General features: G+C 34.3%; 1 protein-coding gene and 1 non-coding gene across 2 annotated transcripts in view; one reads left to right on the top strand and one right to left on the bottom strand.

Moving 5' to 3' along the window:
* Clcn3 (chloride voltage-gated channel 3) overlaps positions 1-24363 on the bottom strand; it is an 82680-nt gene that overhangs the window by 54569 nt on the left and 3748 nt on the right. The window contains 1 exon segment of the mRNA XM_047551234.1: positions 15842-16017. Coding sequence (XP_047407190.1) covers positions 15842-16001 — 160 coding nt within the window. The 5' untranslated portion in view covers positions 16002-16017.
* Positions 11697-11770, top strand: Trnae-cuc (transfer RNA glutamic acid (anticodon CUC)). The gene has a single exon. It is a non-coding gene; the product is annotated as a tRNA-Glu (tRNA).

The following is a 24363-nucleotide window of genomic DNA, read 5'->3' as shown; positions in this document are numbered from 1 at the left end:
GAACAGCCTCAGACAATTTAGCAGACCCTGTATCAAAAGACAATAAATAGGCTATCTTTCTCCAATGTATATTTTTGGTAGCTTTGTCTAGTATGAGATAACCATATATGTGGGTTTGTCTCTGTGTCTTCTATTTTGCACCCTTTGGTCTACATGTCTATTTTGGTGCCAATACCATGGCTACTATTCTGCTACTATTGCTCTGTAGTGTAGTTTAAGGTGTGGTAGTGTGATGCTTCCTGCTTCACTCTTCTTCCTAAGGATTGTCTGGCTATTCTGGGTCTCTATATTTCCAAATGAATTTCTGACTGAATTTTCTATTTGTATGAAGAATGTCACTGGGATTACAATAATAATTGCACTGAATCTGTATAACACTTTCGGCAGTATGGCCATTTTGACAATATTAATTCTGCCTATCCAAGAATATGGGAGATTTTTCCATCTTCTAAGGTCTTCTTCAATTTCTTCTCAGTGTTCTGTAATTTTCATTGTAGAGGTCTTTCATCTCTTTTGTTAGATTGATTCCCATGTATTATTTTTGTTGAGGCTATTGTGAATGGGGTAGTTTCATAATTTCTCTGTCAGGGATTCGTTGCTTAATATAGAAAGGCATTTGATTTTTGAATATTTTCCTACTTTGCTGAATTCATTTATGAGTTCTAGAAGTTTTCTGGTGGAATTTTTTAGATATCTTCTAATAGAGAATCATGTTGTTGGCAAATACTGATAGTTTGAGTTCTTCTTTTCCTAGTTGTATCCCTTTAATTTCTTTCATCTGTCTGATTGCTCTGATAGGTTTCAAGATGATGTTGAATAGAAGTGGTAAAAAAGAGCATCCCTGCCTTCTTCCAGTTTTAGGGGAAGCCTTTCAATTTTCCTTCATTGCGAATGATGCTGACCATGTTATAGCAGCTCAATTCATGAAAAGCAAAACTATGGAATCAACCTAGATGCCCGTCAGCAGATGAATGGATAAGAAAACGTGGTACATACACACAATGGAATATTACTCAGCCTTAAAGAAGAATGAAATTATGGCATTTGCAGATAAATGATGGAACTGAGAATATAATGCTAAGTGAAATAAGCCAATCCCAAAAAACCAAAGGCTGTATGTTTTCTCTGATAAGCAGATGCTGATCCATAGGGCGGGGTGGATAGGAAAGAATGAAGGAACTTTGGTTGTACAGAGGGGAGGAAGGGGGCGATGGTGGGCAGGGATGGGAAGGACTGTAGATTGAGATAGACATTATTACTCTACATACATGTATGAAAAAAATTTTAAAAAAAAATGAAAAAAATAATATAAAAAGGACTTCAGAGGCAGCTCAGTGATAAAACATCCCTAGGTTCAATCCAGGTACCGGAAAAAAAAAAAAAAACCACAAAATGCATAAACCAAAGCAAGAGATTAATACATAGGACCACATTACAATTAAGACAATCTGTTCACAGAATATCCATTAGCAGCAAAGTGTAACCCACAGCATAGATTATATACAGCACCATTAGTTAATAAAAGGTTTGTGTTTATAAAACAAAGAACTACAATCTTTAAAAAAAGATCCACCAACAGAAAATGGGCAAATGTCCTCTTAGAAATATCAAAGAGAATTTCCAAATAGTCAGGTAAGCAAGAAAAGATGTTCAACCTCTCTGGCTACCAAGAAGATGAAAATTAAAACCACAATCAGAATCCGTGACAAAATTAAATGTCTGACAATATTGAGTGGTTGGTGAACATGGAGCAATGAACACTTTCATACATCCTTGGTCTAAGTGTATTCTGGACTATCACTATGGAAAACAATGTATGACCCAATTAGTTCATGCTCAGGACAAATGAAATTTTTGCACCTACACACCAGGATACATGCATAATTTACAAAGTAGCATTGTTGTAACTCCCCAAAATTGTTAAGAACTTGAAGATATATCAAAAATATAATCAATGGGTAAAATGCAGCATATTCATTTTAAAATGATACACTCTAGAACAAAATCATAGATGGCAATACCTGCAACAAGGATGATTTTTGAAAACCACATTGCATAAAAACAAGAAAAAAAAGGCGTACACATCAAATGATTCCATTTATTTAAACTTCAAAACCTGGTAATACTAAATTACATTCTTTGAGATGCACAGATAATCAAATCTTAAAGTAAAGCAGTAAAACAATTAGAGTAGCTACCTCTGGAGGCAAAGGAAGGTGTCATGATCAAGAAGGCACATGCAGGAAGCTTTTGGAAGATGGTTATGCTTTATTACCTGGGAGGGCTGCAAAGATGCTTGTTTTATAATAACTCATTAAACTGTAAAATTATGTTTTGTGGATTTTCTGATGTGTGCTATGTCACAATTCAAGTCTTTGAGTTAGAAACTTCTCCCACTCACTTTTTTTTTTCCCTTCCTCACCCCTGTAGCTTAATCTTATTTATAGTCTCAATCAGTTTCAGGTAACAAGTCAGCATCTATACTGACTTTGAATTTCTTCTAAACACTGCTTCTAAGAAATTTCCTCTAAGTGGTAACTCTTTCAAGGTAGTTCTTAGGTATTGTCCTATGTAATAGTGTACATGCACCAAGAAAAAGGTTAATGTCATTACATCATGACATTCAAGGGAGACAGGTAGAGTGAACAAACTCGTGTACACACACATACACCAAAAAAAAAAAACCCAAAAACAAAAAACTCTTCATTTCTTAATTTTCGTCAGCTTTCTTTGGACCTTTTTAATATTAATATTTTTATATTTTTTCCAGTGTAATAGCAATAACTGCAGATGATATTTGAGGTACAAATCATCAGGTTCTGCATAGTCTTAATAAAAATTAAGCTCACTTCTTTCCAATGACTTCAGCTGACACAGAGCACTTGATTAGCTTCCCACTGCAATCTCTAGCTGATTTTATGAAGGCACCAGTTTATCAATATTAAGTCTCATTTTCTGTTTCCTAGTGCATTTGAAACATCCTGAATCACACCATTTCACATGGGCTAATTTTCCCTAAATGCATTACCTTACTCACATCATCACACAAACTTTGGGCAGTCTCCTACCTTCCACAAACATTACAGGTAAGTAGGCAGCTCACTGAAGCAGTCTGAAGATGCCAGTGCAGGAAATGCTTATAAGGTAGTTGGCAATAGAATGTAAAGGTATCAAATGTATGAAGAACACAGCCTCGCTTAGACTAAGTACCAGATGAACTTTGGAATATTTATTTCTAAAAATAACCCTGAGTAGACCATTGAAATAGTTTTGACCTTTTCCCAACAGACAGCTATTAAATGGTAGCGTGGTGTTTTCATTTTAAGAATTTCCTACAACACCCTTTACCAAAGATGCACAATGTATTGATTTCATACTTCTAAAAGGCTTAAGAGTTTAGAATCTGAGATGTTGCCAAATATCTCATTCATCAGAACAATACAACCAATGTTATTGGTAGATGCCAGATAAAACAATACAACTAAATCAGTTGTCATCTACTGAAGACAAAATGCACAAATTAATCTCTGAAACACTGGAACAAAATCAAATTAGTTCTAACTCAGAATTCCTTTCTTGAATTTCTGAGCTATGCCACAACTTTATACTATCAGAATTTTTAAAAATAAATCCACATAAGGGACACTATGTTTACTAAAAGCTAGTCTTGGGTTATTTTATTAGTCTTTTAAAACTGAATTGATACCAAAGAGCTTCCTATTCATAGAAAGCAATCAACTCCAACAGTTTAGCAACATTTAAACTTTTATCTTTAGCAATAATTCTACCATCGATTTCAAAACACTAGATCATTGTCTCTCTTCATAATTATTACATTTACCTCCATAGTCTCAGTGATTCCCATTACTTTCAGAAAAAAGGTGCCAAAACTAATCTACATGATCTGGACCCTTGTTTAACTACCTCTTCAGCCTCAATCCCCTCCTTTCAGGTCCGGCTCTCTGCACTCCAGCCACCATTCTCTCAGCCTCAACCCTTCCTACCCGAGTTGCCTCCTCACTACAGCATCCTGTGCCTGCAAACTGCTCTCTGTAGACCCGGGTCCCAGTGCCTCCCTCGTTCTGTCTGAATTGTACTCATTTTTCAGTTCTCACCTTAAATATCATATACTAGGTTCCCCCACTTACTGGCTCTCACATTAAACATTTTACGTATCACAATATAACTGTGGGGCTTTTTGTAGGATTATTTACTTATTGTAATAGTTTTCTCTCATTGCAGTATGAGCTCCCTAAGACAAAGACCCACATCATTCTTCTTCACTGCTCTCTCCCAAGCACTTATCTTGGGATAAGTATACTAATAATTATTTGTTGACTGGAATATGCACAGAATTAAGTCTTTAAAAAAAAAAACTGGTTACTCCTGCATTGTAGGATTATTTTCTAACCTTATATTTTTCTTTATCACCAATATTTTCTAAAATAAGCACATTTTGCTTATATATAAAAGCTCCATTTTTAAAAATAACTTTAGATTTTCAAAAAATTGCAAAGGTAGTACAAAAAGATCCTGAATACCTCAATGATTTTCCCCAATTATTAACACCTTTATTTCCACGGCACATCTGTCAAAATTAAAACACTAACAGTGGAATATTATTATGACGGTAAACCCTAGACTTTATCTGGATTTCAGCAGCTTTTCTACTAATGTTCCTTGTCTTCCAGGCTCCAATTCAGGATGCCACATTGTACTTAGCTCTCATGTCTTCCTAAACTCCTTGGCCTCTGACGTTTTTACAGGCTGCACTTTTTCTGGAAGCCTCAAGAAAAATGGCTTCCTTGCTTTTTCCAGCTTCCAGAGGCTTGACTCAGTATCTTCCTGGTATTGCTTTAATCACTTGCTTCCTTCACAGTGTCTAGCACTCACCTGGATCCTCCTGCCTCCCTCTTTGAGGGCCTTGTGATTGCATTAGCACCACCCATGCAATCCATGTAATCTCTCCATCTCAAACTTTGATCGAATCACAAGGAAGTGCTTTATATCACATTTGCTAGCAGTGCCAGGAATTAGGGTGGGGAGGAGCCATTACTCAGCCAACCCACAAACATTCTTTGTCTTTTTCATGACCTTTGCAATTGTGTTACAAAAGCAATAGTGGCTAAAACAGCTGTCACCTAGCATAACTCAAAGCAGTGGCACCAGAATGTACTAGACGTCATTGTATTTTTCACCATCATGTACTTGGAAAAAAAAAAAAAGTCAGTTTCTCTTCCAAATGACTTTGGTGAAACTATAAATAATATTCATTTATTAAGTCATAACTCTTAAGAATACTATCCTTTTAATAGTCTATGTGGACAATATACTGTTGTACAAAGATTCCATGCTAAGGAAAAGCATTTGTGTGAATGTTTGAATTGTGAGCTGAACTTTTTTTCAGGGACCAGTCTTTGTTCTGTGTGTAGTTTTGTTTTGTTTGAAACAGGGTCTTGCTATGTTGCCCAGGCTGGCCTCAAAGTTGAAATCCTCTGCCTCAGTCTCCCAAACAGCTGGAATTACAGGTGTGTGTCACATACAGTTTACCATTTTCATTGAAAGAATGCTAACTATAGCTATTTAGATCTAGAGCTCTGGCAGACATTTTCTCAGCACAAATAAAATGAGCCTGTCTCTTCAAGTAAAAAAACTGACAGTATTTGTTGTCAATAACAAAATTTAAGCTTTCAAGCAAAAATTAAATTTTAGAAACTTACATTCACCACTGTAAGTCAAATATCTTCCCAATATTTAAAGACTTTTCTGATGGGATTGATGGTGATAGTAAAATACGTGTCTTCTTGATTTGGTGAAATATGTGAACACTCGCAAGATCTACACAGATCATCATTGCAGATTGACTTGTTTTCCTCCAAAATTCATATCTTAAAGTCTTTCAGGAAGTGCCTACACTTGGTGATAAGGTCCAAATGATCTCTTTAAAGCGGTAATTAAAGTAAATAAGATCATTATGGTGGGTAAAAACCCAATGTGATTAGCCTCTTTAGAAGAAAAGATTAGGATATAAATAGAGAGGAAAGATCATATGAAGACAGAGAGTAGATGACTATCTATAAACTAAGGAAAGGCCTCAGAAGAAAACCATCCCTGTCAACTCCAGAAGAGAGAGAAAATAAATATGTGGTTTAAATGAGATAAAATAAATACGTGGTTTAAAGCTACCTCAGTTTGTGATTCTTTGTTATATAAGCTTTAGACAAACTAATATATCAATGAATCAATTTTCCAAATGATTAATACATATTATAAAGTCATGCATGGGTAATAGATCCATTAGAAGTGCAAGATGAGCCAATGGATTTTAATTTAACGAAACAAAATGTTCATTAATAGGGTTTTCACATTGCAATTAACCCTTAAGAAATTTTCACTTGTCAAGTTCTGATATGATTTCAAAGAAGAATATTCACAACAATCTGAAAAAGCTATTAAATTATTTTTTCCAACTTCATATTTATAAAAGGTTGGATCTTATTATCTGTTTTTGGTAATTTTAACCAAAACATTAGAAGAGATCAAGGAACATGTGAGAATCTAGCTATCTTCTCTTAAACCAAACATTAAAAATTACCCTCACACACACACCCATACTAGGGATGGAACCCAGGGCCCCATGCGGTCTAGACAAGTACTCTACCACTGAGTTACTCCCCAGCCCTCCCCAGTCCTGGGCATACTTTGTAATAGGTAAAACAATGCCATTCTTCTACGTTTAATTTTGGAAAATATGTTTTTTATTAAAACCTTATTAATGTTAAAATGCGATTCGTTTATTATTGCTTTTTGTGGGGGCTGTTTGTTGTGTTTGTATGTTGAGGGGTTTGCTGGGGCCCCGTGCAGGCTAGGCAAGAACTTTCACTGAGTTGCAACCCCAGCCCTATTGTTATTCTTAAATGAATTGAAGGTTTTTAAATTCTTCTGTTTTAGTTTCGACTATGGTAAACATTGGTCATTAACCTACACTTTTTAAAAAGTTATTAGGGGACCACAAAAGTAGAAAGGGAGTTTTGGAATAAAAAGTTAGGGAACTGCTGCCTAAAAGAAGAAATGTTCCTCAAAGCCTCTTATTTTGTGAATAACATGGGAGAATACTTAGCTTTATTTTAGTTTTTAAAATGTTTGTAGTACAGACCAACAGCCATCTGATACTTGACAAAGGTGCCAAAAATATATATGAAAGAAAAGACAGTCTTTTTAACAAATGGTGCTGGGAAAATTGGATATCCATATGTAAAAGAATGATCCCTATCTCTCCCCCTGCACAAAATTCAAATTGAGGGCCTGTGGTTATAGCTCAGTGCTTGCCTAGAACGTGTGAGGCACTCGGTTCGATCTTTAGCACCACATAAAAATAAATAAATAAAGGTACTGTGTCCATCTACAACTAAATATATATTTTTAAAAAAACTCAAATCAAGCTGGGCATGGTGGTACATGCCTACAATCCCAGAGGCTCAGGAGGCTGAGGCAGGGGAATCACGAGTTCAAAGCCAGCCTCAACAAAATCAAGGTGCTAAGCAACTCAGCGAGACTGTCTCAAATAAAACACAAAATAGGGCTGGGGATGTGGCTCAGTGGATGAGTATCCTTAAGTTCAATCCCTGATGCCCCCCCAAAACAAAACAAAACAAAACAAAACAAAAAAACCTCAAATCAAAATGGATCAAAGATTTAGGAATTAGACCAGAAACTTGCAAGTGCTAGAAGAAAACATAGGCTCAACACTCCCATCATATTGATGCTGGCACCAACTTCCTCAAAAGACCCCTAAAGCACAAGAACTAAAACCAAGAATCAATACATAGAATGCCATCAAATTAAAAAGCCTTGTACAGCAAAGGAAATGATTAAGAGTGAGAAGACAGCCTACAGAATGGAAAAAAAAAAAAAAAAAAAACTCTGCTTCTCCTCTAACACGGGATTAATATCCGAAATATGTAAAGAACTCAAAAAACACCAAAAAAACAAAACAAAAAACAAAAAGCATGACTAACCCAATTAATAACTGGGCAAATGAATTCAACAGATACTTCTCAGAAGAAGAAATACATATGGTCAAAAAATATATGAAAATATGTTCAACATCCCTAGCAATTAGGGAAATGCAATTCAAAACTACAGTAAGATTTCACCTCACTCCAGTCAGAATGGTAATGATCAAGAATACAAACAATAATAAATGCTGGTGAGGATGTGGGTAAAAACTGGCCCATGGACAGTCTTTACTTCATTAAGAGAACATCTAGTAAAACTGAACCCAGGGTCTTCCACATGTTAAACAAGTACTCTACCACTGAGGGACATCCCCAGCCCTTTATTTTATTTTGAGACAAGGTCTTACTAAGTTTCCCAGGCTGGCCTAGAACTTGCAATCTTCCTATGTCAGCCTCCTAAGGAGCTGGGATTAGAAACATGCACCACTGTGCCTGGCCTGTTTTCTTTCATAAGGAAAGTTAGCTAAATAAATACTTCAGATATCATTCTAAAATCCCTATCAAATCTCAGGGAAAAAAATACATATTGATAACTTTCCAAAATTCTATATAGTTCATCTATTCCAAGGTACTCTAAAATACATTTATAAATTTTGCCATAGTGTCACAACTAATCAATGCCATAGAGGCTGAGCATCCATTATTCAACATGCTTGGGACCAGAGTGTTTTAAATTTCTGATTCAGATTTTAGAATATTTTCATATATATAAAATGAAAAATCTTGGGGGTGAGACCCAATTCTAAATACAAAATTCAATTATGTTTTAAACATACCTCATATACAAAGCCTGAAGGTAATTTTAATCAACATTTGAAATAATTTTGTGCATAAAATAGTTTTATTATATGGAATTTTTCACTTGTAGCATCATTTTTGAGCTCACAGAGTTTCAGATTTTGGAGCATTTGGATTTCAAATTTTTGGATTAGGGATGCTCAACTGGTACCCTTGTAGAAATAGATCCTGTGATAAAATTAGGAGACATCAATAGATATTATAACAGAAACCTTGTGAAAATCGTTGCTGTTTACTCCAAGCATATTCCTCAAAAAATCATTAGTTTATACATTATGTAGTAACCACATTGAAATGTCACCAGAAAAAGAAAAGAAGGTCACTCAGTGTAGTGTGTCTCAGTAATAGGGTGTGAGCTACTGGTTAGTATTTTCTCTTATAAACACTATGACTCATTGAACCAAACAGGTGCTTTTATTCACTTGTTGCTATAAAATTTAAGAGACAAATTTGTAGTCTCTCCTTAGAAAAAACATTGGTAACATTTTGTGTGTGTGTGGTTGTGGTAATGGGGATTGAACCCAGGGGATTCCACTGTTAAACTACGTGTAAAAAATACATTCTTGTATTTTTTATTTTGAGACAGGGTCTCACTAAATTGCTGAGGGTAACCTCAAACTTGTGATCCTCCTGACTCATCCTCCCAAGTCGCTGAGATTACAGACATATGCCACCATACCTGGCTTAATAACATCTTTTAATTGGTCTCATCTCAAGTTTTTGACCCGTGGCTTCATCATTGTCAAATACATTAAAAATGGAATTTTATAAAATCTTTATAAGCTGCTTTACATCCTTTTTGGACTAACATAGCATATTAGTATATTTATCACTATAACTTTGCATTGTGGTTTAAACCACAGATATCTAAAACCTTGGTTAATATAAATTCACTTCTTACAACTCAAGTTTCATGATAATGGTACCATGCTCTGTGTCTGTAGGACCAATGACTGGATCCCAGACTGTGAGGTGTTCTCATCCTAAGAGGTGTCTTGTTAAGGCCAGCCAGCTTTTTGGAATAGTCATTCTGCATCTACTTCGCCAGGTCTTTCTTCTGAAATACTTCTCATAGACATAGTATTTATAAATATCCCACCCAAAAGGGATATGATTTAAATAAAATTATAAACATTTTGAATAAAAATAAATCTAATAATAGAGACTTGAATATGAATGCTGGAAGCTCAAAAAATACATTTTAGTATAGATGGTAGGGTCACAAGACCTTAGGCAGAAAATCTACTTCTGAGTCTTGTATACTCTATGGTTTCCGAGTTCTGAGGGTCAAGAAGTATTACATAGCTTGAGCAGCCCTACCTATCTAAAAATCCAAAATCTAAGATTTTCCAAAACGTAAAACTCTTGAGCTCTAACATGACACCAGAAGTGGAAAATTCTATAACTTATGTGATAGACACACTAAAAATACTGTACAGTATCACCTCCTGGCTATGAATATAAAATTAATTTCATGTTTCAACTTTGGTCCCATGCCCAAAACACTTCATATGTAGACACGATTATCACAAAATGTGAAAAATCCAAAATCCAAAACATTTCTGGTCCCAAGCATTTCAAACATACACTTGTATGGAAAACAAAATAAAATAATTCATATAATGTCTCAGTATTCCATTACCAGTTATCACATGCCCCAAGATTTCCAGAACTCTGAACATTTGTTCTTTACTAATTCTGAAGTGTTTTTTAAGGTTCTAAGAATTGAAGCAATTAGGAGTTAATCCTCTCAATCTGTATTCTGTCTATACAAATCTAGAAACCTGGGAATTATCCTTGATACTGGCAAGTAAAACATTTCAAACATATAAAAAAGCAAATAGGTGCTTAAATTTTAAACTTAGTAGCATAACTATGTTATCAACAAAGTAACCACTGAAAATTATTTGCTTAAACATGTAGTTGAATACAGTTTTTGCTCCATAACTTATTTTACTTCAATTCAAGACAGTATCTTGGAAGAATAATTCTAAAGTTATATTTATGAATAGTCATGTGCTTAATTTTCAATGAGGCAAGAGTCATATGGTTTCTTTTAATGAATACATCTCGGACAGCAAAATCTTGGACCTCCCTCCCTATTACTTGCAATGAAAACGTTTGCATTTTCCAAAGATTTTGAATTATGAACTAAAATGACTCATTCCAATTTTATTTGTGTGTGTGTGTGTGTGTGTGTGTGTGTGTATACATATATAATATCAAGACTACTTTTTCAGGTTTTCACAAGCTTTAATTTTTAACTGATAATGATAATTAGTCATTACGGATAATTTCTATTGTTTTGTATTTTTTAATAAGTGTTCCCTAGATTATTTATTTTCACTCTCAGTGGCTTATTCCATTTTTTTTGAGACTAGTAAGTACACATCTTATAGAATTTTTAAAGCAAGACCTATGAACAAACAACTACCTACTACTTAAGTCAGCAGAGTCCAAAGCAGTTTCTAACAACCTAAATCCTAATCTAGATGACATGTCTGAATTTTATAGCTATATCTTTTTCATTAATAGTACTGGAAATGCTACTGACATCTCACTTGAATGTTAACACAAAAGGAATTGTTTATGTTGCAGGGAATAGAGTCCTAACATAGCCAAAAGGGAAGTAACACAGAAGGACATTAACAGCTACTGGGTTCCTATTGTTAGTCAGTCAGTCACTCTGCTAAGAATTCTACATATATCATTTATCTCTACATACACTCAATTTTCTCAGAGTAATCACTTAAAGAATATTACTATTTTTCACAAAGGAAAAACCAGAGGCAAATAACTTGCCGGGGGGTACAGAGCTAGCAACTAGAAGAGTCAGGATATAAATTCATGTCTTCAACTTGAAAGTCACTGAACATGGGCTGGGGAGATAGCTCAGTTGGTAGAGTGCTTGCCTCTCAAGCATAAGGCCCTGGGTTCAATCCCCAGCATCACAAAAAAAAAAAAAAAAAAAAAGAAAGTCACTGAACATTACAGACTTTCCTTCAGCATGTACACTAAAAACACTATCAGTACTTTCTAGTAAGGATGGGGGGGTATCCTCTACAGATTTCATCAAGAAAGAATATTTAATACCAACTTATCCTACTGTCCATTTCCATACTCAGATACTAAACACAAACAGAAACAAGCTTTTTCCTCTGAACATTTGTCTGAGATCATGATGGCAAATCTGATCTCTGGCCCCACTACTTATACAACATTCCCCTTCCTGCTGCTGTTAACAGGACCACATCAGCTATGATGAAAAGAACATTAATTATCTAACAAACACATATGTATTTCTATTGCTGGGCATTCCTGGATTATCTCCACCTGTACAATAATCTTCCCAAATCTAAAGGGTTATCAAAATAAAAGACTTTTTTTTTTTTTTTTTGAGATGTAATTTTTAGAATTTGAATCACTCAATTTAAACTTTACATAATTATTATGTAAATAATATAATTATAATTATAATTATAATTACTCTACCAACTGACTTTGAGAACAGAATCTGTATAGAAAACACCAATGGTTGCCTACCTACAGTCATACCAACTTCTTCCTTGCTAACAGAACTTCAATTTTATTTGGTTGATAACAGGTCTAATTCCAGTAATGTCCTAGCCAACCAGTAACCTCATTTTCCTGTGCCAGCAGCCCATCCAAGCATGACTGAGTATGTGACCCAAACCTGGGCAGTGCTATTAGAGGAAACCTACTTGCGCCTTTCTGCTTGGCACTCTCTTCTACTAAAGTCCATGAACAGAGATATCACCAACACTTAATGGCAGTGTGAAGGATGGAAAGAGCTAGATCCTCCTATCTTTTTGTTTTCCTATATTAATTTTCTGTCTCATAAAAGTGTTATTTAGAGACAGAAAAATGAGTTCAAATTATGAGTACACATGTATTTTTCTAGTTTATAACCTTGTCATTAAAAATTGCTTATGTTGGAAATTTGGAAAAAATTCAATGAAAAAAGCATATGACTAAAAAAAAAAAACATCGATGATGAGACAGCAAATAACTAATTATAGCAAAATTCTGCCTTCATTTTTTTTAAATCAAAGAACATCCAAGTCAGCCATACTTAAGGTGTCAAGATTCTGGTAGTGAAACAAAGAGAAGCAAACTCAACCATCTCAACCATTTTGTCTTAAGTCATTTCCTGATTCATAAACAGAATAACTGAGAGGCCCGGGAGAAAGTGAAGGTTGGGAGTCTTTCAGGGTCTCAATGGGTCAAGGGGAGAAATTTGAAGGACAGAACTACAAAGAAAATGTGGAATTGCATAGACCAATATCTGGTGGAAGAAGACAAAAGTTCATGTTAAGCGACTTTTCTCCTAAAAATAATTGATTCCTAAACTTCATGGGCAAGAGTTAAAAAGCAGTGGTTAAGAGATTAAAATAATAAGCAGAGCTGTTAGCTGTCTCAAAATGCAGAGACAAAAAGTGAGCATTAGTACCCACCAAGAAGAGTTTAGCAAACAGACTAGGTTTTCTACTAAATTCTAAGACTATTTCCTAAAAATAAAGTAATTCAAAAATAGGGTAACTTTCAGATAGTCTGAACCATGTTGCAAATTCTTTGGATCCTCAATGGATCTTATACTACCTGTCTGCCAAAAACAAAAACAAAAAAACACTCTCGAGAAGATATCATTATTCAGATTCCACAAATTTTATAATATTCAGCACTCAGTCAGCAATTTATTTATAAAGGGTACCAGGAGTTGGGGGGAAAAAAATCAACACCAAAAGAAAAAAATCAGCAACAGAAGCAGATCCAAAGGTGAGCCAGATATCAAAATTCTCAGACATGAACTTAAATGAGATTAGTATGCTCAAAAAAGCAGATAATATGGGAATTTCTCCCAGAGGATTAAAATCAATAAAAACAATCAAAAGGAAATTCACCTGAAAAATAACTGAAATTTAAAAGTCAACAGTAAATAATGAAATACCATTACACACAACTTTTAAAAAAACTGATAATGTCAATTACTGGTGAAGATGTGAAATGACTTGAACTTTAAACACCACTGGTAGAAACGTATGTGCTATAGTCGCTCTGGAAGTATCTTTGAAATACCTGATAATGCTGAAATAAAAATACTCTATGCTCCAAAATTTGCAAAGAGCTTAAAAAACTTTATACCAAAAATACAAAGAATTCAATCAATAAACGGGCTAAGGAACTGGGCAGACACTTCATAGAAGATGATATACAGGCAATCAACAAATATATGAAAAGTGCTCATCATCTCTAGTAATTAGAGGAAATGCAAATTAAAACCACCCTAACTCCAATTTGAATGGCTATTATCAAGAACACAAGCAATAATAAGTGTTGGCATGGATGTGGGGAAAAAGGCATGCTCATACATTGCTGGTGTAATTGCAAACTGGTGTAGCCACTCTGGAAAGCAGTATGGAGATTCCTCAGAAAACTTGGAATGGATCCACCATTTGACCCAGCTATCCCACTCCTAGGTTATACTCAAAGGCTTTAAAATAAGCAAACTACAGTGATGCAGCCATCAATGTTCACAGCTGCTGAATTCACAATAGCTAGATTGTGGACCCAACCTACATGTTCTTCAACAGATGAATGGATAAAGAAACTGTGGTATATATACACAATGGAATATTACTCAGTCATAAGAAGAATAAAATTATGGCATTTGCTAGTAAATGGGATGGAGTTGGAGAATATCATGCTAAGTGAAATAAACCAAGCCCAAAAAACCAAAGGCTGAACGTTTTCCCTGATAAGTAGATGATGATACACAACAGAGGAAAGGGCAAGAGAAGAATGGAGGAACTCTGGATGGTGTAGAGGGAAACGGGTGGAAGCAGGTGGAGGAAGGAGATAGTGGACTGAGACAGACATTATTACCGTAGGTACATGTATGATTACATGGATAGTGTGAATCTACATTCTGTACAACCACAGAAATGAAAAGTTGTACCCCATTTGTGCACAATGAATCAAAATGCAGTCTGTAAAATAAAAATTAAAAAAAAACTCTACAACCTAAGCTTTCCGAGTATAAATCACACAGAACTATATACATAATGTGCAGTAAAACATGTACATGAAAACTTATAGCAGCACTATTAGCAATAGCCAAAATCTACAAAGAAAAAAATTAATATATATTAGAACTACTGAATAAACTGCAGTGTATTTACACAATGAGATATCACATGGCAATGAAAATAAATTAACACTATATGCAACAACATAGATGATCTCAATGCAAGGAAAAGAAACCAGACACAAAAGAGTACATACGATTCTATTTATACAAAGTTTAATATTATCTTTTGTTTCCTGCATTATATATAACACCTAGACCATACAAAGCATACAATATATATTGAGGGAATGGATAAGGGGACTTACAGGAGATTCCTGAGGTAAGGGACTCTGCAACCTCACCAACAACTCTTTGTCTGTCTGTCTGTTTCTTTGCAGTGCTGGGTATTGAACCCAGTGCACCTTATGCATGACAGGCAAGTGCTCTACCCTGAACTACACCTCCCAGCCCCTCTATTTATGCAAAATTTAAATACCTACAAAGCTAATCTAAACAGAAATCAAATAATAGTTACCTTTGAAATTTAAAAGGAACCAAAAGCGGGTTCTGGGAGTATTGGTAATGTTTTTTTTTTCTTGATTGAGGGATAGTTACATGAGTTGTGTTATCACAACTACAGTAATTTAGTGATTGTATACCTCTTCGCATTACTATATTTAAACTTAAAAATTTACCCAAACATAGGATTTTGTTTTGGGTGAAGAAAATGTTTCGGGACTACAGAGTAGTGGTAGTTGTTTAACACTGTGAATGTGCTGAATGCCACTGAAATGTACGCTTTGAAAAGGTTGTTTATGTTATGTGTATTCACCTCAACTTTGAAAAGTTATCCAAAGAGTCAGTCTCACAAAACAATGTATATATTTATTGGAAGATATTCATGAACATAAATATTAAGTAATAATGCTGCACTTACCAACTGCTGTGTCACCATCTAACAAATTGTCATCTTCAGACGTTTGAAAGTCCATAATAACACCTGCTCCATCTAAGAGCTCCTCATCACTACTTGCACTTGTTATACTGTTGTAGCTGTTTCTATAGTAGCCTCTATGGAACAGCTGCTCAGACTCCATTTAGCTGTCTGATTATCTAGAAAAAAACCGGGTGAAATAGTTTTTTCATTTTCCCAGTAAAATACCTAGTTTAACATCACATAAAGAAAGATATGATACTTGTATTAAAAATATTAACTTCGTTCACTCTAACAATATTATATTTTATTGTTCTTAATATGTTCTAAAAATAATATTGCTGCTACATGGTTTAGTTTTATAATATATTTGTATACTCGCTCAACATCATAGTAAGATATCAACATAATTGTACAGACATTAATAACAGACTTGAAAAGTACATACGTGGCACTTGAAAGACAATCATAAAAGAAGTCAAACCAGTAAGGTTTGTAAAATAAGACTGGTTAGATAAGGTCACAGTGTTTAAAGATGAAAGATAAGAAATGAAAGTAAATATATTCCAGTTTTAACGCTAAATTCTAATAGTGAATTCTAGTCCTAAAGACTGAAGTTTGTTTAAGGCAATCTCATTTTCAGTAAGTTTTCCTTCTGTTCATGGAAAAATAAATAACCTCAAAGAATTTAATAACAAAGCATTTACAGTACAAAGTACAATTCTCTTTTAGAAAAATATCACTAATAACACCCATCTTTTAAAGAAATTTAAATATAAATTCCCTACCTTATAGATAATTTTAAAGAAGGTGATATTTTGAGAGATCCTTGAGATCTTGAGAGCATACCCCTAGTCACAGTATTAAAAAATTAACTTCCTAACACCTTTGAGTCATGGAGACTCTAGACCCCTCCTTATAACAGAACATCCAACTTAGTTCCAAATGAACTAATGATTGACATAATATATGGACAATAAATTTCAAACTGTTAATTCACTCATGGAGTCCAAAAGAGAAATGTATTGAGTTTTCAAATAAACAAATCTCTGAAACTGTATTAAACTGGTCTTGAAGGAATGACCAAAAACTAGGACATAATTAAAAAATAAAAACTTAAATATTTGCTGCTTTGCAACTTTATGAATGTCTTATCGCTACTTTCACCAAAGATGGTCTATTATACTGAGATTGTTAGAATGTATTAAAGCAAGTTTATAGTAGATATTAAAATAGGAAAATAACTGCTTATGCTAAGAATTTTGTAGTTCCTTCAAGACAATCAAAATAACATTGTGACTCCTGCATAAATAATCAAAAGGCTTTAAAAAACATTAACACTTCAAGAATCATTTTAATTTTGATGTATCAAAGCAAGTATGCTTAGATTTTGCAAAGAATACAGTTCTATTCTTCACTTTACGTGACAAAGGAAAGGGGCTTTTGTAATAAGGTATTTTAGGTGAATACTACAGGCTCCACAGCACCAGGAATCTATTTAAATAAACAAACTTTTCTTTGTAGTGGGACTTCAATCAGAAACTTCCAACATACTTCTCCATATTATCCCTAAATGTCCCTTAAAAACTACTAAGTAATAATTGGAAACTTTACTCTTTTAAAATGAAAAAAATTTTTTTCATAACACCTTTGAGGCATTCAAGACTCCAGACCTTTCTTTATAAAAAGAGAATTCAATTCAGTTCTAAATAAACTAATTAAAACTCAGGCCTGAGTAGAATACTATTTCTATAAACTTGACAACGTTAAAAAAAATTCCTCTTATTAGCCCAGAAACCTATAGAACTGTACTAACTGAGGCAGCAAGCATTGGCCACACCTGCTACTGAGCCCTTGAAACATGACAAGTTCAAATAGAGATGAACTCTAAGTGCAAAATATCTACCAGATTTCAAAGACAATATGAAAAATGCCATGTATCTTATTAATAATTTTATATTTGATTACAGATTAAAATAATGTCAGACATTGGGTTAATAAAATATATTATTAAACTTAATATATTATTAATTTTCTACCTTTTTAAAGTGGCTACTAAAAATTTTTAAATTACATATGTGGTTCATGCTAGCAGCACAAATATTTTTACTGAACAGTACTGCTATAAAATATTTAAAATTCTAGGACAGTATAAAAGAAATAGAAGAAAATCTGAATACCAGCATTAAATCTTTTTAGGTTCTAACCCAGTTCCCAGATATAATCACAAAAAGCTATATAAAAATGATAACAAAGCAGCTGAAATTTTGCACATTAAAAAATAACGCAGTTACCTTCTCTTTTTTAATTGTAAAAATTAATATTTAAAATAAAATTGACAACATTGTACTAGATACAAAGTAGCTTGCAAACATATTCCTTGGTTATATGAAGATCAGTGATAACCTATGAAAAATCCCCAGGGCTTAAGCCAGGTTTACTATAATAATTCCTTAATGATCTATATACAATCCATTGCTACCATCTAATTTAATTTCCACACTGCATCCAGCAGTTATTTTCAAACAATAAGTATGATCAGTAATCTCTCCCTAGTCCATGGATTCAAATCTTTTCATTTCCCACCACCCTTAGGAGATCAAGTCCTTAAGAGCGAAGTCCTATGCTGCCTGGCCAGTGCCCAGTTTCTTTCTTCCTTTCTTTCTTTTTTTTTTTTTTTTGGGGGGGGGTGAGGGTGGGGTTTGTGTGTATTTGTATTTGTATTTGTGTGTGTGTGTGTGTGTGTGTGTGTGTGTGTGTGGAATCCAGGGCCTCACACATGCTAGGCCAATGCTCTATCACTGTGCTACTTCTCAAGTCTTTTTCTTTAGTTGCCCAGGCTGGCCTCAAACATGCTATTCTCCTGCCTCAGACTCTTGAGCAGTTGAGATTACAAGCCTGCACCACCACCCGGGCTTCATTTAGTAGTGTATATTTCTTGTGGTACTCTAAACTCACTGATCTTTCAATCTCAGTCCTATCGGGATCTTTCCTGCCTCCTGCCCAAATGCCTTTTTTACCCCCTTTACCTGGAACATACCATCTCCTCTTCATCTAATTAACTCTCCTACTCATTCTTCAGATCTCATATTAAATACCCCTTTATTTAATAAACCGAGCTTACTATGCTAGCACTGTCCTAAGCACTTCACAAATCATTCAATATTTGTTAACTATTTAAATATTTACATTTAATATTTATATTAAATATAATCACAACTCTAAAGCTTAGGTGCTATTATCCCCACATAAGAGAAGAAGAAATAGAGACACAAAAAGGTTTAACTTTTACAAAGTCATGAGGCTAGTACATAAGAGCCTCTCTGACCTATTTACTACCTGGATCAAATCTTCCCTAAGTCAAATTTTCTCATAATTAGTCCTTAGAGCTCTCCTTTATAGCACTTAACTATGGCTGTATTATTTTACTTGTCTATGTGATTATTTATTAATATGTCTGTTTTCCCTTCTCATGTGTCATGAGATCTGGCACTCTGTCAATTTTTGTTCAACACTGCATATTCAATGGTTAGCAATAGTATCTGGCACATATTTGGTATCGCTCAATTTATATAATGGAATAATCTTCACTGGAGGAAGTAAAAAATGGAAAACCCTAAGACTTTAGAACAAAACGCAGAAGGCAGTCTTTTAGAGGAAGGGATAGGCAAAGATTTCTTTGAGTTGACACCTAAAGCAAAGTCCATGGAGTAAAAACTGATAAAGTGAATTAAATACTTTTGCTCTGTGTTAGAGCCTTTTAAAGGATGGGAAGACAGGGTACAGAATAGGAGGAAATATTTGTAAACAGTGTCTGACAAATAACTAATATCTACTATTTTTTACACTTCTGTCTGTGATCAATTGTATCTCTGAATAAGGTGTGAAACATAGTTTGAAGGTTTGGCGTTTTTGTTGTTGTTTGCATGTGGATATCCAATTGCTCCAGCAACATCGGATGTTGGATGAAAAAGGTATCTTCCCTCCACTGAACTATTTTGTGCCTTTGTCAAAAATTAGTTGGTTTGTGCTGAGAATGTAGCTCAGTGGCAGAGCACTTACTAGCACATGTGAGGCCCTGGGTTCAATCCCCAGCATTAAAAAAAAATTAGCTTGGGCGGGGGTTGTGGCTCTGTGGTAGAGTGCCTGCCTAGAACACGTGAGGCACTAGGTTCAATCCTCAGCACCCCATAAAAATAAACAACCTAAGGGTACTATGTCCATCTACAACTAAAAAAAACTTTTAAATAATTAGCAAAGCATATGTGTGTGAGTTTCTGAGTTCTCTGCTGTCTCACTGACCTATGTGTCTATAGGTAAACCCATACCATATAGTATTGATTATTGAAGCTAAAGAAGTCCTAAAATCGGGTACATTGATTTCTAACACTTTTGCATTTCCACATAAATTTCAGGGTAGTTTTGTACATATCAAACAAAAAAAAATCTCATTGGGTCGATTTATATATACATATATATACATCATTAATGAATAACAAGTACATAATGAATGATATATCTCTACTGATGGTTGTACAATAACTCAAATTCAACAAGACCTAAACTAAATAAATATTTGCCCTAAACTTGCTTGTCCTCCTACCTTCCCTATCTTAGTTTGCAGGATCACCATTTATCTAGTAGTGAACACTAGTTTACAGAATCATTTATTAATTTTTTTCCAACAACTAATTACTGAGCACCTAGTATATCCAGGAATGAAATCAGGTGCTGGGGTAATGAATAATATACAGTTCCTGTTCCCAAGTCAGTGGGAAGTCAGATAACTACCCTATGGTATAACAAGCATCACAGAAAAGGTATCTGATGACACTGAGAAGTAAGCATGCCAGCTGGGAAAGAGTGAGTAACTAGATATATAGAACATGCTGGACCTTGAAGGGAGGGGCCCATAATTTTATGCTAAGAAACCTTCATACCCACCTACACACATGGGAAACCATTACAAGTTTTAAAAAGAGAAACCATATGATCAGATATGAATTTTATCAAGTCAATACTAGCAGCAGTGTAGAAGACAAATTAGAAGGGCAAAAAAAAAATTGATGAACTAAAGATAGAAGAGTCAGATGCAAACAGACCTTTGAATAATTCTAAACATGAGATAGTGAGGGCATAAATGAACTAGGCCAGAAACATGGAGAAGCAGAGTTTTAATAAATATTTTAAGAGGACCTGGTAAATAATAAAATGTATAGAATGGTAAAGAAGAAGAAATCTAAGATATTGACCAACTTTCTGGCTTGAGTAACTAATTTTAAAACAGATAACAGAAACAAATTTCATCCTTCTCTAAATCACAGGACTCAAGACTAGAGTGTTCTATTCTACTTTAGTATTATACATCCGATCTTCATTTTCTGCTTAAGGTCAGATTAAAATGAAGGACATGGTTACCTTCAGTACAATGATATAGCTCCCAAATTGAAAATTCCATAAAGTATACCACCTAAATTTGGTGGTGGGTAGAAGCAGGCATCTTAAGGGGCCCAAAATCTGAGATAATCACAGTACTATTTTCATGACTCCCCACAAACTTCTGTCTCTTTCATAAAGTACAATGGGCAGAGCTGAGGATCATGGCTAAGTACCAAAGGTGTGTCTGTCAACCGTCTGAACAGTAAGCTAAACAGAAAAGTAGGTCACAATCTGAGTGAAAGAATTAATGAAAATCCTCAATGTCAGCAACTAGAAACAGAACAAAAGTCTCAAGAGCAGAGATGGCAGGAAGGTGAAACCTTGATTAAGCTGTTTGTGTATAAGAAATATTCTCATTTTAAATTTTTAAAAAGTTTGTATGAGGCACTGGTCACACATTAAAGTGTGACAACTGTTAGAAATTTCAAAATAATTACATTCATTGACTAATGTTTATAGAAGAGTTATCAAAGTAGCAGAAATTGCAGCAAATTAAAACACAATTTTTATCATCTTAATAACAGTATTTGTATAGGCCTTACCGCTTTCAGCAAACTTCAGTGTAAATTACATTATATACTGTCCTTGAGGGTGATGCTGTTATATTTTCCTCCACATTAGTATACATTCTAATAATAAAAAAGCAATACATTATAGATGTCACAGAAGACACAAGAATTGTTATCAAACTCAGAAAAGACCAAATTTCACTGTGATTAATAATTAAAAAAAAAAACCTTTATTGGAAGACACATACCTGAGAATCAGACCTTAAAAAGTAAGTAGGAATTTTATGGGTCAGGGATGGGAGAAATTATCTGAAGCAAAATGAATGGCATGAGTCAAGCCATGGAGAAAGCAACGAAAACACTTGTAAACTGAGTACCTTCACTGAGTCCTAGTCCTATAAAAGGTTTCCTTACTCTCATCTAAAATTGTAATGCTAAAAGCAAAGAAAAGTTCTTAAAGCCAGGTACGAGCACACTCATGTAATCCCAATTACCCAAGAGGCTGAGGCAGGAAGATGGCAGGTTCAAAGCCACTACGGGCAATTTAGTCAGACCCTATTTCCAAAAAACGGGCCAGGGATGTAACTCCATGGTAGAGTACTTGTCTAGGATGTGTGAGGCGCTGGGTTTAATTTCTAGTAACACCTAAAAAGGTATTCCTTACAGTGTTTGGGAATGGAATGGTGGTCTCATACACAAGGCACTAAAGTTTAGGTAAGGATGGAAAAAGAATAAGCTAGAAAAAGAAATACAAGCCTAAGTATGAGAAAACTAGATTAAATGGAGGTGGAAGAGCTGAACAAAGGAATGATCTAAAACTGGCTTCTCTGAAGAATAAAATAGCATTTGTGTAAGAAATGTACCAGCAAGAGGAGACTGAAGGCAGGCATACCACTTAGGATGCTTCAGAACCATTCTGATAAGAGATAATAAATGGACTGGGAGTAAACCGCAGGGGTAGAACACCTGCCCAAAATACAGGAGTCCCTGAGTTTGATCTCCAGAGCCACAAAAATCATCAAGAATCTAAAGCCACAATGAAAACAGAAAAGAACAGATATTCGGGTGTTACAAAGAAGAAAAATCAAGAAATCTGGACTTAGGGGAACTAGGAAAAGGTAAGCATAATGAACCACAAGTTTATGTTTCTTCCTCTATTTTTAATGAAAAGACATGTCTTTATAGAAATTGAAAAGTTAATAGAAAAAAGTAGTTGGAGAAGAAAGCAGAGGGAAAAGTTGGGGGACATGTTGCATATGTGATGATCTCAGGATATCTGGATAGGAATATCTATCTAGTGGGCAGGTGGATCCACTGAATTCCCATTGGGAATTTGTGCCATATTCTTTTTTCCCATCTGATTTCATATTGAGGAAGAGAACTTTTCTCTTTTACCTAACCAAGTAATTACAAAACAAGAAAAAAAGTAGTATATTGAAATTAGGCAGAGCTAGTTATTAACTAATACTAATTAATTATACACATAAAAATCATACTTTTATTTTAAAATCACTGGAAATGAAACTTAGATGTAAAATACAAATATTTTGAATATCCCAGATAATTGAGATGTATATGACAATAAGACATTAAGAACAGTATTTACATAGTCAAAGGCACCATTCTTTTAAAGTATGTATATAAATGTGAAGAAATTTAATGCAATAGTTCAAATATCTCAGTGATGGTCTAATAATTTTTTAAAGAAAATTTAGGGCTGGGGATATAGCTCAGTTGGTAGAGTGCTTGCCTTGCAAGCACAAGGCCCTGGGTTCAAATCCTAGCACTGGAAAAAAAAAAAAAAAGAAAATTCAGATCTAAAAACATCAGAAAAGAATGAAGGTAACTACTATATCATAGGAATTAAGTGTGATTGACCAGACTCAATTTAAAACAAACCCTCAAAGTACTAAAAGTAAAGTCAACATAACTAATTATTGCTACTGATCTGATAATTGTTTTTATAGGATTATTTTTTCTTGCGATATGATTAATCTTCCACTGCATTTATGATAGACACTAGAGATCCTCTAAAGGATTCACTATATATTATCAGTGTCACTGAATATTGAATGAATATTGTCTCATTTTAGTAATATAAAACGTAAAAATACAAAAATTGCATTATTGGTAGAAATAAGCAAATTATCAAAGTCCATCTACATCCACGAACCAGGTAAAGCAACACAATAAGACACACACAGAAAGACTTACTCAAAAAGAAGATGGGGTATAAAAAAGCAAGATAAGACAAAGGAAAGGGCAGAAATGTTTGTTAATTACATTCACAGTGTCCTGAAACAAAGAATATGTTCTGATAAATTGTTAACACATACAAGATATAATAACAATAATCAACCTGATTTCTCCCCAAAGTAATATTACTTGATATTTTGTCCTTGGTGTTCATTTAGTTAGGTATGCGTCAAACTGTGCCTTATATATTTTCTTCAAAAAAATAAACGAAGAACTTGCTAAATGAATTAGCTTTCTGGAGAAAATCTCTTAGACTTATAAAACCTTTTAAATTAACCAGCATGGTGGCACATGCCTGTAATTCCAGCAATTCAGGAGGCT

Source organism: Sciurus carolinensis, chromosome 4 (genome assembly GCF_902686445.1).
Source record: "Sciurus carolinensis chromosome 4, mSciCar1.2, whole genome shotgun sequence".
Lineage (NCBI taxonomy): Eukaryota > Metazoa > Chordata > Mammalia > Rodentia > Sciuridae > Sciurus > Sciurus carolinensis.
The sequence above is the reverse complement of the archived record's forward strand: the minus strand, read 5'-3'. Positions and strand labels throughout refer to the sequence as shown.